This window comes from Rhinatrema bivittatum, chromosome 3 (genome assembly GCF_901001135.1).
Source record: "Rhinatrema bivittatum chromosome 3, aRhiBiv1.1, whole genome shotgun sequence".
NCBI classification, from domain to species: Eukaryota; Metazoa; Chordata; class Amphibia; order Gymnophiona; family Rhinatrematidae; genus Rhinatrema; species Rhinatrema bivittatum.
The window spans coordinates 46141010-46158817 of NC_042617.1; the positions used below are offsets into that span (position 1 = coordinate 46141010).

A 17808-nucleotide genomic window follows, 5' to 3' on the forward strand; every position below is an offset into this window, starting at 1 on the left:
GCTGCAAGTAGAAAGCGGGAGTGTACAGTGCAAACAGGATCTCCCCCCGCGAAGGGTGGCAGGACCAGAGGAGAGGCGCTCCTGGGGGCCCCGGCTGTTTACTAAACAGCCCTTGGATTCAGCGGGGAGCAGCCACCTGCCTGCCAGACTCTGCTCGGGAGCAGCACCAGGCTGGCAAAGCTGCACTCATTTTTAAGAGGTGGAAACCTGCCAGGAACAGGAGGGCGGACGCAAGCACCGTCCACAAATCATTCTTTGAAAATTTAGAAAAAAAAAAAAATCTCATCTTGTGCTAATGGTGACTCATTTCTTGTTTAGAAACCGTAAAAATGCTCCCAGAAAGGTGGGCACCTTGTCTGATTTTGCAGAAGTGCAAGTCTCGCTGAAGCACTGCAGTCACTGCCGCCTTGAGTTCCAGATTAGACTCTGGGCCCAGCGGTGCCTCCTTGTGGACGTGCAGGCCTCTCTTCCGTCTGTGTAACCAGGTCCGCAGACAGTCTTTGGCCTTCCTGGCTTACACCAGCGAGTCTTATTTACGTTTTTGTACTGTAATGCTCGTGTTCAGTTACTGCTGTTGTACAGATGTGCATGAGAAGCACAGCGTGAATATTCTTCTTCTCAGTTTTCAGAATATAAGGATCAATTAATCCAGGCGACTGTAGGAAATTGTAGTGCAGTTCCTCGGACTCCGTAATTAAGTAGAAGATGACTGCCAGAGAATTGTCCCACTTATCTCATCAGTGGATACAGTAAGACTTTATTTATTTATGCTTATTTATGCAACAGTGGTCACCTTTTTAATGCCCAAGATTTAAATATGTTGTTGTCGCAGCCCTGTTGACAAAGTGTTTCCATGTAAGACTTAAAACTCCACCTTCCTTTGCATCCTGATTTGCTTATCTGTTGGGGTGGTTTGTTTTTTGGTTTTTTTTTTCTGTGTGTTTTGTTTTAACCAGTGGCAAGACTATTTGTATACCAGGCAGAAACATAGTGCACCCGCACCATTGACCGGTAGGCAAGCAAAATTTAGCAGGGGATTTAAAGTCAACAGCAAGCTAACAAAACACAACAACAAAAAGTCTGCCACTCTGGCAGATACCCAGTATCGAACACTGTTGCATAAACACGATATGGAATGGGCTGAGCCAGGGATCCGTTCTTTCCTCTCGCTGCCACTGGCGGAGCTCGCTTGTTGCTTTGCTTTCCTCTTCTGCCGAGGAGCTAACCAGCCGTCCAGGAGGATGCATCCTCAGTCAGCCCACTCCATATTCTACTTTTGATCAGTTTATTAGTACTGTTATATTTTATAGGATACTGAGAGGATGTATTGCACTAGATAAGGTAAAAAAAAAGGCTTAGGGTTTCCTTTACTAAGCATTTTTCCCATACACACAAAATGACAGAAAAGCTTTAGTGAATCAGGCCCTTACTGATTGACGCACATCTGACATGCACCAGAGCCAGTGAAGGGAACTCTTCGCTCCAAAGAATCGAAGGGATTTCTATTAGGAGTGGGAGAGAAATGAGAGAGGAGGGGGTAGACGAAGGATTTGGATGGTGGTGGGTCATGGGCCAGGAGAGTGGCTTGCACGGGACGCCCTGTATCCCGACAGGATACAGCGCAGATTAGAGCGACATTTCTAGCTATTAAAAGGGTGATTGCAGTGCAGGGGGTCGGTAAGTCTGTTCCCCACAGCTTGGTGTTGTTATGATCCACCCCACCCCAGCCACCACCTGTCTCTGTAATGAAAGCAGCACTGCCTCCTACTTAAGCAGCCACCCTGCTCCCCTCATCTTCTCTGCTGGCTTCCCAGTTTCTGAAAGTAAAAAAAAAAATAAAAAAAAATTTAAAAGGAAAATGTGTTTTGTTTTTTGGCTGCGGGGGAGCCTTTTATAGAGCTAACTCTTGGCTTCCTGCCTGCCACATAGCCAGGCTTTACCTGGGACTTGGAGAATACGTTCACATTGCAAATGAGATTAGAGTGACCGAGATGCAGCAGAGAATCAGCAGAATTATTATTTATACAGAGATGAGATTCGTTCCAGCAGATACTGAAGTAGTTATTGACTCTGTTCTTCAGATGACTTTTCCTTGCATCTGTTGCTACTTTGGGGTCTCTCTTTTAGTCCACTAATAGATTTATATTTCTTGTATAATTTCTAGTTTTTTTAAATAAAGTCTCAGCCGCCTTTTTTTAACTCATTATCGCTGCGCACATTTTATTGTTCAAACTGTATTCATGCTTTGTGTCTAATCGTATATATTATAATAAGATCTATACCAGTGTGATAACTCTGCGGGACTCTGAAAAGGATCGGCGCAGTAGCTCCCGCTTTATTTAATTTACTGGACATAGATCCTGATTCTCTAAGCAGTTTTTCCCATAGAGAGAGAATGGAAGAAAAGCCTTAGTAAATCTACCCAGTAGTTAGGTGAGAGGTCCGTTTCCCAAAATGCATTTATTTAGTTATATTGTATTTATATTCCGCTTTTCAGCGCTTCAAAGCGGATTACATTCAGATGCTGTAGTTATTTCTCTGTCCCCAGAGGGCTCACAACCATGTGGGGGCCTCGGGAGCATTGAAATACAATTCAAAATGGGAATCTTGCAGATTTAGTTTCATTTCTTGGGTAACCACTGTCTGATTCATCTGCAAACCTTTGCTGGCACAGCACTGAGATTTATCTCTGTGTTTGCATTGGTGTTATGTCAGGATAAGCCAGGAAATGTCACTCACCTGAGAGCATTTTAAAATCTTTTGCTTGTTCGCTTGCGGTTGGCGCTGCTGCAGTTTCTTGCTGCTGTCTTGATACTTTTGCAAAGAAAATATTTTGGATACTAATATTGATATCCAATTTATCAGATGGTTACCAGAACGTAATATGACATATACTTATGCAATATACTTTTAAGATCTATTTAGCATTAAATCAAATAAGCCATACACAATGGGGTGAATTTTCAAATCATTCCATGTGGAAAAATGAGTATTTACATGCATAAGTAGCATGTCCTTGCATAATCACTATTTTATAAACATCAGAAATATGCGCATACTTTATGGGGAGGTCTAGGGGCATTCCCAGGCAGGGCCAACATTTCTGCATACAAGTTGCCATTTTAAAAGACACACGTGTACATTTGGCAACTTACCCGTGTAATTTTACACCTGCCAATTATCTGCCATAAGTGATATCAAAAGTGTTCATATTATTGGTTGGGTGGGACCGGGGGGAGTTTAAGCAGAAGGACTGGGTAAACTGGTGGACTAATCGGAAAAACTGGTAATTTCATTTATGCACGTATGTTTTTAAATATACTGACTTAGGGCCTGATTTTAAAAAGCATTTACATACTTAAAATAGGGTTTTACACATGTAAATGCACTTTACCTGTCTTAAGTGGGTTTTTGAAAATTGCTACAATATATGCCATTGAATTGTCCATAGGACTTACTCATGTAATTGCATTTTAAGTATATAAATGAGCTTTTGAAAATTGCTACAATAGTATGTTGCATTTACACGTGTAAATCCTTTTGAAAATTACCCCTTAGCCCCGTAAATTGGATTTACACTAGGAAGTCCTACTTTACTTTCACATGTAAAATATGCATACATATTTTTTGGAAATAGATAGGAAAAGTACACACATTCAATGCATTGGAATACTTGCTTTCAATGCGTTGCATGTATTTGCATGTAAGCGTACATACGCGTGTATGTTGCAAGGTACAGATACACGTATTGTATAATGTGTGAGTATGTGATATGTGTGGGTTATAAAATACTATTGTAAATCTATGCACAATCATATTCGCACATATATGCTGCCGTGCACAGTTTGAAAGTTATCCTCAGTGTCTCTTTATCTTCTGCCTGTCATAGCGTTAGATGCTGCAGGAAATTAGCAGCCATGATTTCGTGGATTCTATTTTTCAACAACTCTTCAGGTAATGGCCTACACAGCCGCAGACACAACACACCTCTTTTTTTGTGTACCTGGATGTGGTTGTTCATAAAAAAGTGGCAATTTTACCTCGATTAAAGATGTATAGGAAAATGCTTACTTTCAATCAGCTGCAAGTAAAGTATGTTTTTAAACCTTTTAAAAATGAGATTCCTATTATTAGCAGCTGGCCACTTTTCTAAGTCATTCCTGGAGTATGGGGGTGCATTTTTACAGTTTGCCTACATATTATCTTGTGCTTGCGCAGATGAGACTGTACCTGGGAGGGAGAAGGCAGGCTGAGTTAGCTGCAGCTAGCAGCCTAGGACCGGGCTGGCTGCCATCTGTCCCACCTGCTGCATTCATCTGTCCATCTGCTTGCTGCAATAGCTCATTGCAGATTTCCACGGAAAGCACTCGGAGGCTGAGAAACAGGCAGTGTGCATTATTTAGGTTGCTAGTGTAAATAGAGAGAGGGTCTGGGGTGGAGATTAGGCGTGCATGCTCCCCCGTGCCATGGAATTTGTTACGTGCAAGCCAGTGTTTGATTTGCATAATATGGATTTAAATAGAGTTCACTGGGAATATTTCAAGCCAGTGACATTTTTTTTTTTTTTTTTAAATCTTAGCTCAGTTTTTTTTAAATGTTATTTATTGAAATTACAAATTAAACAAGTCAATGTTGCATAGGTAATATTGAACAACAGACTTAAAAAAAAATAATAATGATCATTTAGAAAAATAGGAAGAAAAGGATTCAGGCCTTCACATTAGTCCCCAACAAGAAGGGGGATGAAAAGCAATTAGAAGAAGAAGAAGAAAGAAAAAAGAAACCAATATATTACTCTATGTGCTTTAAAACTGTAGGACTAACAGACAGGTGAGTATATTCTGATCCAAGAAGAAACATACAATTTTTTTATGCCAGGTTAATTATCTTATACCCGCATAGTTAACAATACATTTACCATGATAATGAAGGAAAAATGCAACACCAAGGGCCAGATTTTCAAAGGGGTACGCGCGTACCCCCCCGAAAACCTAGCCCAAACACCCCCCTGCGCGCCGAGCCTATGTTGCATAGGCTTCCGGCGCGTGCAAGTCCCGGGGCTTTCCGGGGGGAGGGGGCATGTCGAGGGGGCGTGACGCGTTCAGTGCGTCAACCGGGGCCGGCGCTATGGGCGTGGTTTCGGCCCGGGGGCGTGGACCGGAACATGGAGCGCGGCAGCTGGCCCGGCGTGCGCAAAGTTACGTGATAGAGGTGGGGGTTTTTAGATAGGGCCGAGGGGGTGGGTTAGGTAGGGGAAAGGAGGGGAAGGTGGGGGGGAGGGTGAAGGAAAGTTCCCTCCGAGGCAGGCTGCACGGCTTGGCGCGCGCAGGCTGCCGATTTTTGGCAGCCTTGCGCGCGCCGACCCCGGATTTTAATGGATACCCGCGTATCTATTGAAATCCCGCATACTCTTGTTCGCGCCTGGTGCGCGAAGAAAAGTACGCGTGTGCGCAGATTTATAAAATCTGCCCCCAAGCGCGCACATCTCCTGGAGCATAATACATTTTCTCCTTTCTTGTGTAATTTTTGTGATATCAGGTTAGATCCAGAAGTTTTGCCCATAAAATAAAACTTGATTTTTGTGAAAGTACAAGCACATAACCATGTTTAAATCTTGCCCAAATACAAGGAGCCTAGCAAAGTGGCTCTCTTTAACTCCTCTTGTGAAGAACCCTCCAATATCACAGTCAAATCCAAACTGTCAGAAGACATTTAATTTCTATCAGGTGCTCCCCCTGACTCCCCAGCCTGTCTGCCTCTGGGTAGGGAGAACACTTTATTCATAGGTGAACAAGGGGAAATACCTAAAATAATAGCATAAGATCTTACTATCCTGGGTAAGACCAAGGGTCCTTCAAGCCCAATATCTTGTTTTCAATAGAAGCTAATCCAGATCATGTGTACCTGGCAGGGTTCCAAACAGTAGAGAGATCCCATGCTGCTAATGCCCAGGGATAAGTAGTGGATTTTCCCAAGTCTGTCTGGTTAATAACAGTTTATAGACTTCTCCAAGAGCTTGTCCAAACCTTTTTTAAACCCAGCTATACTACTGCTTTTATCACATTCTCCAGCAATGAATTCCAGAGCTTAATTGTTTTAAATGTGCTACTTACTAATTTCATGTTGTGTTCCCTAGTGTTGTATTATTTGAGAGTAAAATAACCAGTTCACATTTACCTTTTCTATTCCACTCATTATTTCATAGACCTCTATTATATCCCCCCCCGCCCCCCCCTCAGCCATCTCCTCACCAAGCTGAACAGTCCTAACCTCTTTAGCCTTTCCTCACAGGGGAGCTGTTCCATCCCCTTTATAATTTTGGTCACCCTTCTCTGTACCTTTTCCAGTTCAGCTATATCTTTTTTGAAATGGAGTGACAAGAACTGCCTACAGTATTTTAGGTGCAGTTTCACCATGGAGTGATACAGACATATTATGACACTCTTTGTTATCTTCTCCATTCCCTTTTTAATAATTCCTAACATTCTGTTTGCTTGTTGACCACCACTGCACATTGAGTCAAAGATTACAAAGTATTGTTCACAATGATGCCCAGATCCTTTTCTTGGATTGGAGCATCTAATATGGAACCTAATATCATGTATCTAAAGTGTGGGTTACTTTTCTCTATGTGCATCACTTTGCACTTTTCCACGTTAAATTTCATCTGCCATTTGTATGCCAAATCTCCCAGTCTTGCAAGGGCCTGCTGCAATTTGCATTTTCCGCTTCTGATTTCTCTCCTTGGTAAAATTTTGTGTCATCTGCAAATTTGATCACCTCACTTGTCACTCCCTTTTCCAGATTATTTATAAATATCTTAAAAAGTACCAGTTCCAGTAGAGATCCCTGAGGCATTCCACTATTTACCTTTCTTTACTGAGAAAACTGAACATTTATTCCTATCTATCTTTTAACCAGTTTGCAATCCACAATAGTACATTGCCTCTTATCCCATTACCTTTTATTTTTCTCAGGAGTCTCTCATGAGGGACTTTGTCAAATGCCTTTTGAAAATCCAAATACACTATCGGCCTGATTTTAAATGCCCGGCGCACATAAAAAGTGGGGGTTACGCATGTGACCGGGCAGCAAGCGTAACCCTCGTTATGCGCACAAGAGCCGGGCTGAAGAAAAGGTATAAACCATCTGGTCCAGCTGATTTGCTGCTCTTTAGTTGGTCAGTCTGCCCTATTACATCATCCAGGTTCACTGTGATTTATTTCAGTTCTTCTGAATCATCACCATTAAATATTATTTCTGGTACAGATATCTTCCCAACGTCCTCTTCAGGAAACACCAAAGCAAATAATTCATTTAAGTCTTTCTGCTATGGCCTTGTTTTCCCTAAGTGCCCCTTTAACCCCTCAATCATCTGACGGTCCAACAACTCCCTCACAGGCTTCCTGCTGCGGATATATTTTAAAAGGTTTTATTCGTTTTTGCCCCTATGGCCAGTTTTTCAAATTCTCTTTTAGCTTTCCTTATCAATGTTTTACATCTAACTTGCCAACACGTATACTCTTGTTTATTTTCTTCATTTGGATCCTTTTTCTAATTTTGAAAGAAGTTCTTATAGCTAAAATAACCTCTTTCACCTCACTTTTTAACCATGCTGGCAGTCCTTCCTTCTACCTTTTCTAATGCATGGAATACAGCTAGTTTGGGCTTCCAAGATGATATTTTTAAATAACGTCTGTTCCTGATGTAAAGTCTTTACTTTTTCCTTTGTAGCTGCACATTTCAGTTTTTTTCTAACTATTTTCCTCATTTTATCAAAGTCTCAGTTAAATGCTATAGCAGTAGATTTACTTAAGTGCTTCCTTCAGTCATTAACTCAAATTTTATTGTATTATGATCACGGTTGCCAAGCGGCCCCACTGCCATTGCCTCTTGCATCAAATCCTACATTACATTAAGAATTATGTATAAATGGCTCCCCCTCTCGTCTGTGCCTGGACCAGCTATTTCATGAAACAGTCATTTATTTCATCTAGAAACTTTACCTCCCTAGCATGTCCTAATATGAGATTTACCCAGTCATCATTTAGGTAATTTAAATTTCCCATTATTGCTGTGTTGCCAGATTTGTTAACTCACCTAATTTCCATTAGAATTTCATCATCCTTCTGTTTTACTTTGGCCAGGTGGAAGGTTGTATACCCCCACCACTATATTCTCCCCCATTACACATAGAATTAACACCCATAAAGATTCTACTGTGTGTTTAGTCTTCTGCAGGATCTTCCTCCTGTTGGACTCAATGCCATCCCTAACATAAAGCACCATCTCCCCACCTAATTGATCCACCCTGCCATTGCAATATAATTTATACCCTGGAATAGCACTGTCCCATTAGTTGTACTCCTTCCATCAGGCTCTGACATGCCAATTATGTCTATCTCTTCATTCAGTGCTATAGATTCTAACTCTCCTATCTTAAATTTTAGACTTCTGGCATTAGCATATAGACATTTCAAGGTATGTTTTTTATCTTTGTATATACAACTTTCTTAGCAGTTGACAGGGATAATTTAGAAACCTTTAACTTAGTATATAACCTTTTGCTTATATTGGAACTTCTTTATCGGGCTGCCCTAACTCCCCTGTTATTTTAGTATCCTTTAAAGATACTTTCCTTTGAATAATGCACTATTGAATGCTGTTTCCTTTCCCTCATGTTTTAATTTAAAATCTGCTCTATCTCATTTTTAAAGGTTAGTGCCAGCAGCCTAGTTCCACTCTAGTTAAGGCTCCCCCTTCCCCAAAATATTGCTCAGTTCCTAACAAAACTAAAACTCTATTGCCTGCACCATTGTCTTATTCACGCATTGAGACTCTGGAGTTCTACCTGCTTCTGGGGTCCTGCACATAGAGGAGGGAGCCTTTCAAAGAATACTACCCTGGAGGTTCTGAATTTCAACTTTCTATCTAAAAGCCTAAATTTGACTTCTAGAACCTCCCTCCCACACCTTCCTTTGTTGTTGTTGTTGTCCACAAGATCCATGACAGCAGACCCCTCCCCAGCACTGTCTAAAATCCTAAGTGATACATGAAGTCCACCACCTTTGCACTAGGCAGGCAAGTTACCAATGACCCTAATATCCATCAGCCACCAGCCACCTTCATAAGGATTTAACAACCAACTCTGATGGCCGACCCAGACCTTCTCTCCTGGGCACAAGCTCTTGGAGACCCATCCTCAGTGCAAGAGGATAATGCATTGTCTGGAGAGGAGGTCCTATCTACAGGATCACTTCCTGCTAATCAAGTTGATGCTCTCTATCCAAGGGAGCATCTCCATGAAGTATTTCTTGAGCAAATTTCTCTGATAGTCCCAGAGATCTGGGAAAAATTTGAAAGGTTCAAATGCATAGCATAATTTTACATTTGTTCAATTTTTCTATAAATCATAAGCTTGAATTAGTTCACATTTCTGATCTCTTGTAGTTCCTTCTCAATGTCCTTTATTTTCCCTTAAGTTCCTAAGAGCCATCTGACTGGTTTTAGTCAAGCAGCAATTGTTTTAACAAGCAAATTTATATCTGAGGCATAATTTGAAAGAGCAGAGTTGGCTCTTACCAATGCTGCCCAAATATTGTCCAGTGTGACTACAAATGGCTTAGTATGAGGAAATAGCAGTTTGCTAGCTAGCTTGTGTGAAAATCCCTCTGGGGTCTTCAGTAGATTGACCTCAGAACTCTCAAGAGTTCTTCAACAGTCTCTTACCCTTCCAAACCTTACCCTGTGGCACTCAGTATGCTGCCTTCCCCTTCTTCTGTGTCTACAGTGCTCTAAAGCATCAGCCTCTTCTGTGGTGCAACATCATCTGGATGCATCAACCAGGGTGTTGAAGTCCCAGGCGCCTCAGCCACATTAGTGGTATACGGTCTGGTAGGGTTCAAAGACATCACTTCCTTAAGTTGATCACTCACTCCTTGAGTCAGATAAACAGTGGGGGCTGACTCACCTGACTCACAACCAGATGAGCAGCCAGCACATCCGTCAAAGTTATGCTGACCTGGGGATAAAGTTACTAGCTCCGAGGGGTATGCCCATAATGACTCTTTTTTCTTGGGTGGCGCATTGGGGAAATTATCAAGTCAACAAGAAAGAGGTAAATAGCACTCAACCCACTCACACAGTCATCTGAGCTATCAGCCCAGTTTGCCAGTGGTTCCAGAGGGAGAATGTTATGGGATTTTTAACCCAAGTGAAACTAATTAAATAAGTGCTTTTAGGTACTGATCTACCAGAAATCAAATCTCTTTTAAGGATCTGGGGCATTACATTATGTGAAGATTTAGACCTCCACATGTAGGCTTTGAGCTAAACATTCTAGACTGGAGTTAGTTCAGTATATGGTGTTTAGGGATGGCTGATATTTTACTAAAGTGCTGATTTGAAGAGTATTTTGGGATATGTCATAAAGTCTCATCGAAATGTATTGAACTGGAATCTGGACAAATGTTTTGTTTTTCAAGGCAAAGGGGGAAGAAAATGAGCTGACCGATTTTAAGTAACAGTAGAGCAGTAGCCTAGTAATAAAGCAGCAGGCTGGGAAGTCAGGGTTCAAATCCCACTGATGCACTTTGGGCAAGTCACTTCTCCCTCCATTGCATCAGCTGCTAACTTAGGGGGAGGGGTCATTTACTAAGAATCTTTTCCATAGTCACAGAGTAAGAAAGCCAGGGACGATATTTTTCAAAGCGGCATGCGGGCACACATTGGCGCTGTGTGTGTCGGCGTGCAACCAGGGCTGAAGCAATTTTATAACTTGTGCACATGTTATAAAATAGCCTGGGTGCGCGCACATGTGCACCGAATTCTAAGTGGGCGTGCGCCTAGGCGCATAAATCCCACTTCTACCGCCTAACTCAGGGTATTTTAAAACCAGCGAATGTCCATGCCATGACCAGTTTCACCATTTCATCTGTCAGTTCACGCAGTTTTGAGCTAGGTCCTCGAAGCCCCCCGGCTTAATAGCCTGCACACCCTCCAGTTACCCCAGACCCTTTAAACCCCTCCAAAATGGCTGGAGGGTTTTGGGATTTACTTTTTTTTTTTTTTTTTTTTTAACAACTTACACCTCCATAGCGGAAGTAAACTTTCACGGCAGAGTGCACATCTCTTGGCCATGCCCCAAAAAGCCCATGCCGCGTCCCTTTTTGAAATTGACTGAGAGGTGCGCGCAGCGGGAAATATGCGTGCGTCTGGGCAGCTTTTAAAATTCGGTGGGCACGCGCAAGCCCAACTTGTGCATGCATCTCCCCATTTTGGTGGGCACCGGGCATTTAAAATTCACCTTTTAGTAAATAGGCCCCTAAGAACAGGAAACTACCTACAGTACCTGAATGTAACTCGGCTTGAGCTAACAATGAAAAGGCATGAGCTAAATAAATGAAAGACTGTCTCCTTAGGAAAGGAAGTCAAGTCAACCTATTTATTTGTTTACTGAGACATTATGTTTGAAATCTCTTGTTTACTGTGAACTTTATTGTTTAGTTTGTATAAGATGATGTATGTTATTTTGTACATCGCTTACTTGATATAGGTGGTTTATATACATTTTCTAATGAGTAAATAATGAATAACACCTGATTTACTAAGGCTTTTCCCTGATTCTGTGTCTATGGGGGGGGAAACGCTTTGTGAATCAAAGCCCAACATTTCCTGTTATCTACTGTTTTGTTCAAGAAGTAAATCTTAAGACAGTTTGATAACTACAATGTGGGGCTGAGGAGGATGAGTTTCAGTCTCCTTTCATTCCTGTCCAATACAAAAGCAAGTAGTTTACCAGGTGAAAATTTAAATTCAGAAACCCAGGTTGAACATGGAGAGACGGAGGAAGTCTCGGGTATTCTTACAACGCTGGGGTCTTTAAGACCTTTTTTCAACTTATTGTTTTTATAATATGCATTCTGTCCAGAATTTGTCCCACAGTGGATTTCAGATTTTTTCATTGTAATACAATACAAGGTGAATTTTAAAAGCCCAAAGTGTGCCAAGATTAGGGGATGCCTGAATATGTTAGGCCAGCATGCACCAAGCAGACTTTAAGAGCCGGCCGGATACACGCACAAATGAAAAGTTTTTTAATAGGGTCTGGGTGGGGCCTCGGCATTCCAGGATTGTAACCTAAAATTTGCACATAAATACTTACGCCGGGTATCCCCTGCCACGTAAATTTACTTCAACTACGGATGAAGTGTAAGTTATAAAACAAAAAAAATTCTAGCTCGGGGCTAACAGGGGGGAATGGAGGCTATTAAACTAGGGGGGTTGTAAGTCCAACCCCTTAACTGGGCGAACTGGGAATGAACTGGGAAAACAGCCGATGGCATCAGTGCATGTGGCTTTTAAAATTCCCCCACTTACGTGGCAGATGCAGCATTTGAATGCATGCATGTCCGCGCAGTCAGGCTATTTTGGGATGTGCACGTATACGTGTGTATGCCTCGGGCTGATGAAGGCGCGCACATGTGTGCCCACGTGCCGGTTTAAAAGTTCCCACCCTTGCATGTATGTATGTGTGTGTCTGTATTTTACGATTCAGAATCATTTGTGTCACTCTCTCTTCATGCCTGTTTCTAAGAGGTGTATAAGCTTGCTCTCAGGCTGACGCTCTCAAAGGCAGCACTTCCAAAGGTGCAATCTTAAAAACAGCAGGGAGGGTGCTATGTCACTGCCTGCTTTGGATTCAATCCGAGGAGTAAAAGGGGGATATGGCAGCTTAAGAATCCCTCCTTTTTCTGTAAGATCTGCACGGGATTCTAAGGGACTTGAGTGGATTGGATTCTTTAAGGTTAGTCCATGTTAAACCTATTAAATTCAATTCACATACAAAACCCTTTTTAGTTTGTTTTTTTTTAAGCCAGTAAGATTCAGGTACTACTGAGGCAGCGACATGTTCTTGCAGCAGAATATTCCTGGTAAAGGATCACCTTGGTGTGCATGGAATTAAACAATCTGCATAGGAATAGTGCAGGATATTGTACCTGCCATTAGCTGGGGTTTCAGTGTAATAACTGAAGCCACGTGAACCATGTAGGATATTCCATATCAGGCAATTCAAGTCCATCGGACTTTTGTGAAAGCGGGTATAGGAGAGTTGTTGGTAATTCAAAATCTTACTGGGCTCTAAACTGAAAGAAGTGCAGTGCTGTATACAGTATGAGTGAATGATGGCTGATAAAGACTGTAAGCTTTGTTTTTTCTGCCCATTTACCCTTCCCTCTGCTACCCTACCTCTAGCTTTATTTTCACTTCCTCACAACTAAGGCTTCTCTGTACTTATGCCGTTCTGTCTTAAAATCCAATACAGTTCTTGCTTTCCCCTCCCACTCCCGCACTCTGCTCCCCATGTCCCCTGTGAGTCTGTTCCATTTATCCACCACGGTTTCTGTGATTTTCGTTTGTGAAGAAATATTTTCTGTTGCTTCTCAGTTTAGCCACCTTGGAGTCTCCTAGTCTGCTTCTTGTTCTAGAATTACCTTCTCTTTCTTGGGAATTATTTACACCTTTGAAGTATTTGAATGTCTCTTTCGTATCCCTCTTTTTTTTTTTCTCTAGGGCAGGAGTTCTCAGGACCCACCTAGCCAGTCAGGTTTTCCGGACCTCCACAGTGAATATGCATGAGAGAGATTTGCATGCACTGCCACCAGTGCAGATTTATTGTGGAGATCCTGAAACCTGGCTAGCTGGGTGTGCCCGGAGGACTGGGTCGGGAACCGCTGTTCTAGGGTATACATATTTAGGCCCTTGAATCTCATGCCTGAACAAATGTGGTAGCCCTTCTCTGGACTGCCGCTACTTAATCTTTTTCTTTTTAGAAGTGCGGCCTCCAGAACAGGGACATAGTACTCTAACTGAGGCCTCACCCATGATTTGCACAGACATTGGCATTTTCACCTCTTTCTTCCAATGTTAATATTTCTCTCTGTGCATCCTGACAATCTTCTGGCCCTTTCTGTTGCCTTGTCACACTGTTTTGCAGCCTTGAGATCATTGGATATAGTCATGCTGATGTACATCTATGTATGTATATAAACATACACACACACACACACATATATAATTAATGTATCTTTAAATAATGATTTGAAATATGTTCAGAACGTTTTAGTACCTCTAGAAGCTACATAGAGGTTAAGAAACATGATATATTTTTCAAGCCGTTATTTAGGGTACTTGGAGTGTTGAACAGCAGTGCAAAAATCCCATTACCTTGGGAGCATCAGACTCTCAGTGCCGGTGACTGAATTCCACGGCATAAAAAGCCCTTGCTTTGTATTTTTAAGGGGACAGTGTTTAAACAACCCGTGCAGTTGCAAACTACACAGGCAGTTATACTGCGAGTGTTTTACCACAGGGGTGCATTGCCTTTAAAAATTTGTATAAAGTGCATGCAGTAAAACCTCGTCCCTTGCCTCTGCTGTTTGGTGCAGGTAGGCGAGAGAGGAAAATAGCGTGTGAGCTTTTGAAAGTGTCAAGGTCGCACATGAATTTCTTCCCCCTTACTAAACACACTTCTGGGAACCTCTCCTTGCCTTGTATGCTAGGAAAGGCCGTGCATGCCGTGAGCTGGGCTAAGAAGAGCAGTTTTCAGACAAGGTAATTTAGGAACGTAATCTGTTTAAACACATCTAGATTGCTTTGAATATTGCCTTCCTAGTTATAAAATGCAACGAAAAAATGCTTTCTGAATATTTGGTTAAAAGTATTTTCTGTCTTAATCTGAAATAAATGCATTAATGGAATAAACAAGACTTTGTAATGAAAGTAAAAAGAGAATAAAGATTACATGTTTCTTTTCCTTCATAACCCATTCAGAGGAAGCTTTGTTGTCAGTTTTTATTTTACCTGCGGAAAAAGAGCTTTTAGAAAACGACCCTCCTAGCATATGGGAGATGCGCGTAGTGCCACTGCACAGGTAGTGTTACCCGCAGCGGGGGAGGGTCCACTTACACACATGCTTTTGATTTTTTCCGACATATGCGCTTAGGTTTGCACAAATGAGCAGGCATTAATGTGTGCGGGTGGTTTTCCTGGGATAATTTCAAAAGTGAAAGCATGCGCATACTTTCACTTGGAAAATTAGCACAAGATCTGCTGGTAAGAAGTCCTCGGGAGACCTTAAAATTACCCCACTGAGACAATAAAATGCAATACCAGCAACAGTAAAACAATCTGGGGCCGAATTGGGTTTTAGGCAAAGCATGCTTAAACATCTCTGCTTTAACCTAACCTCCAAAATCTTGAGTAATCTTTCTTTAACACTACAGTCTTTGGTAAGGCATTCTATAAAATGGGAGCTACCGGAGAGGCAGGTGTGGGCCCACACGAGGAGCTCAGATTTCGGGGCATAGGCTTGATAGATCTCTTGTAGTACTAACAAGGTCAGGACAAGTTCACAGGGCATCTAAAACCTGTGATCTCTGAATAGCTGAGTAGCTTTCCCTATACAGTATAGCAAAGATTGTTTGTGTGTAAGTAGCCTGGTAACGCATGGCAGGGGTGCAGAACATAGGTTGTTTAATACATGGGATGCAAAGTCAAGGGTTGAGAGTTTTCAGCACTCAAATGATTGAAATGATCTAACTAGTTACTTAGGTTTGCATGATGGAGTTCAAAAAGGCCATCAGCTCCACAGTGATGATCCTGGTGAAGGCAAAAGGAAAAACTGTTTTTTTTTACAGCAGCTTTATTTTTTCTTCTAGTGGACACTAGAATTTTTTCTTCTAGTGGACCTAGCAGGCCGAGACAGTAAGACGCGCGGAAGAGCCGGCGAGCGCCCACTCTCCCGACAAGCGCCCAGGCCACTCTCCTGGGCATGCGATTCAGTAAAGAAAGATATGCAAATTAGGACCCACAGTAAAAGAAGGCGCTAGTGACACTAGCGCTTCCCTAGCGCCTTCTTTTTGACAAAAGCGGCGGCTGTCAGCGGGTTTGACAGCTGACGCTCAATTTTACTGGCGTCGGTTCTCGATCCCGCTGACAGCCACGGGTTTGGAAAACGGACGCCAGCAAAATTGAGTGTCTGTCTTCCAACCCGCGGGCAGATTTTAAATTTTTAAATTTTTTTTATTTTTGGGGCCTCCGACTTAATATCGCTATGATATTAAGTCGGAGGGTGTACAGAAAAGCAGTTTTTTCTGCTTTTCTGTAAACTTTCCCGCTGCCGGCCAAAATTAAATCCTGCCTTTGGCAGGCATTAATTTCTGAAAGTAAAATGTGCGGCTTGGCTGCACATTTTACTTTCTGTATCGCGCGGGAATAACTAATAGGCCCATCAACATGCATTTGCATGTTGCGGGCGCTATTTGTTTCGGGGGGGGGGGGGGGGGGGGGGTTGGACGCGCGTTTTCCACGCGCTATTACCCCTTACTGTATAAGGGGTAAAAATAGTGCGTGGCAAATGCGCAGCCAAACGGGGGCTAACAATGCACTCAGCCTCAGCACACTCTACTGTATCGGTCCGTAGATTAGCAGTGAGAATCTAAGCAGATTCTCATTCCCACCAGTCCTCAGGAAATTCATAAAACCCTTTTCAATATATGGCCATGGATAACCAGGCCATCTTCCTCTAGAAGAGGGGAGGGCAATTCTGGTCCTTGAGGGCTTCAAACTGGTCAGGTTTTTAGGATATCGCTAATGAATATTCATGGGGAGAGATTTACATACAACTGAGGCAATATGCATGCAGATCTCTTCCATGCATATTCATTAGGGATATCCTGAAAACCCGACTGGTTTGCGGCCCTCAAGGACCGGAATTGCCCACCTCTGTTCTAGAAGTACATTCAACAGCTTTACCCAGTGGTCCCCAACCCTGTCCTGGAGGGCCACCAGCCAGTCGGGTTTTTGGGATATCCTCAATGAATATGCATGAGAGAAAATTTGCATGCACTGCCTCCATAACATGCAAATTTTCTCTCATGCATATTCATTGAGGATATCCCAAAAACCCGACTGGCTGGTGGCCCTCCAGGACAGGTTTGGGGACCACTGGCTTTACCACGCTGAGAGAAAACAGTTCCTTCCCTGCAGATGATGACGTATGCCTCTCCGTCTAGCCCCAGGAAGTGACTTTTCTTCTATTTGTTCCTAGAGGACAGGGGTGGCCAACCCCAGTCCTCAAGAGCTGCAGACAGGCCTGGTTTTCAGAATATCCACAGTGAATATGGATGAGAGAGATTTGCATGCACTGCCTTCTTTGTATACAGATCTATCTCATGCAGATTGATTGTGGGGATCCTGAAAATCAGGCCTGTTTGTGGCTCTTGAGGGCCAGAGCTGGCCACTTCGACTCTAGGGAAATCTTTCCCCTCCAGGATACTTTGAAATCTTTTAAGTGTGTTTGTTGAATGCAAACATATCCCTTCTCAATCTTTTTTATCCTAAGTAAAAGCAATCTGGGGCCAGGTTTAAGTTTTGGGCAAACAAGCGCAAAAAAACTGCCAGTTAGTTTGCTGGCACAATTTTGCAGAAGGCATCTTTTTCCCAAAGGTTTAATGTCCAATATTTTCAGAAAGGATAAAAAAAATGTACAGGAAAAATTATACAAGCCAAAATTTGTGCAGAAAGTGCTATTCTTAAATTTAGCACTTTCAACTTTACTGGTAAAGTGCAGGATTATTTTTTTTGTGGTTGAAAAGTATTACTGCAAATGATCCCTATAATTCCTATGTGAGGCAGTGGCTTTGGAAACGGGACCTATTTTAAAAGCGAGTCTTTTAAAATGTTTTGTATGTAGTAATGTCATAATGGAAATTAGGCATCTGCTACTACTGCTTGCATTCTGAATCT

At 42.3% G+C, this 17808-nt stretch overlaps 1 protein-coding gene across 8 annotated transcripts in view; it reads left to right on the plus strand.

The window, feature by feature from the left end:
* ESRRG (estrogen related receptor gamma) overlaps positions 1–17808 on the plus strand; it is a 1204337-nt gene that overhangs the window by 813190 nt on the left and 373339 nt on the right. For 5 of the 8 annotated variants that reach the window (XM_029593195.1, XM_029593193.1, XM_029593192.1 and 2 more), the window contains one exon: positions 623–749. The exons of the other annotated variants lie outside the window; for them this stretch is intronic. In XM_029593195.1, coding sequence (XP_029449055.1) covers positions 706–749 — 44 coding nt within the window. In that variant the 5' untranslated portion in view covers positions 623–705. The remainder of the gene's footprint in view (positions 1–622; positions 750–17808) is intronic. 8 annotated transcript variants of the gene reach the window in all.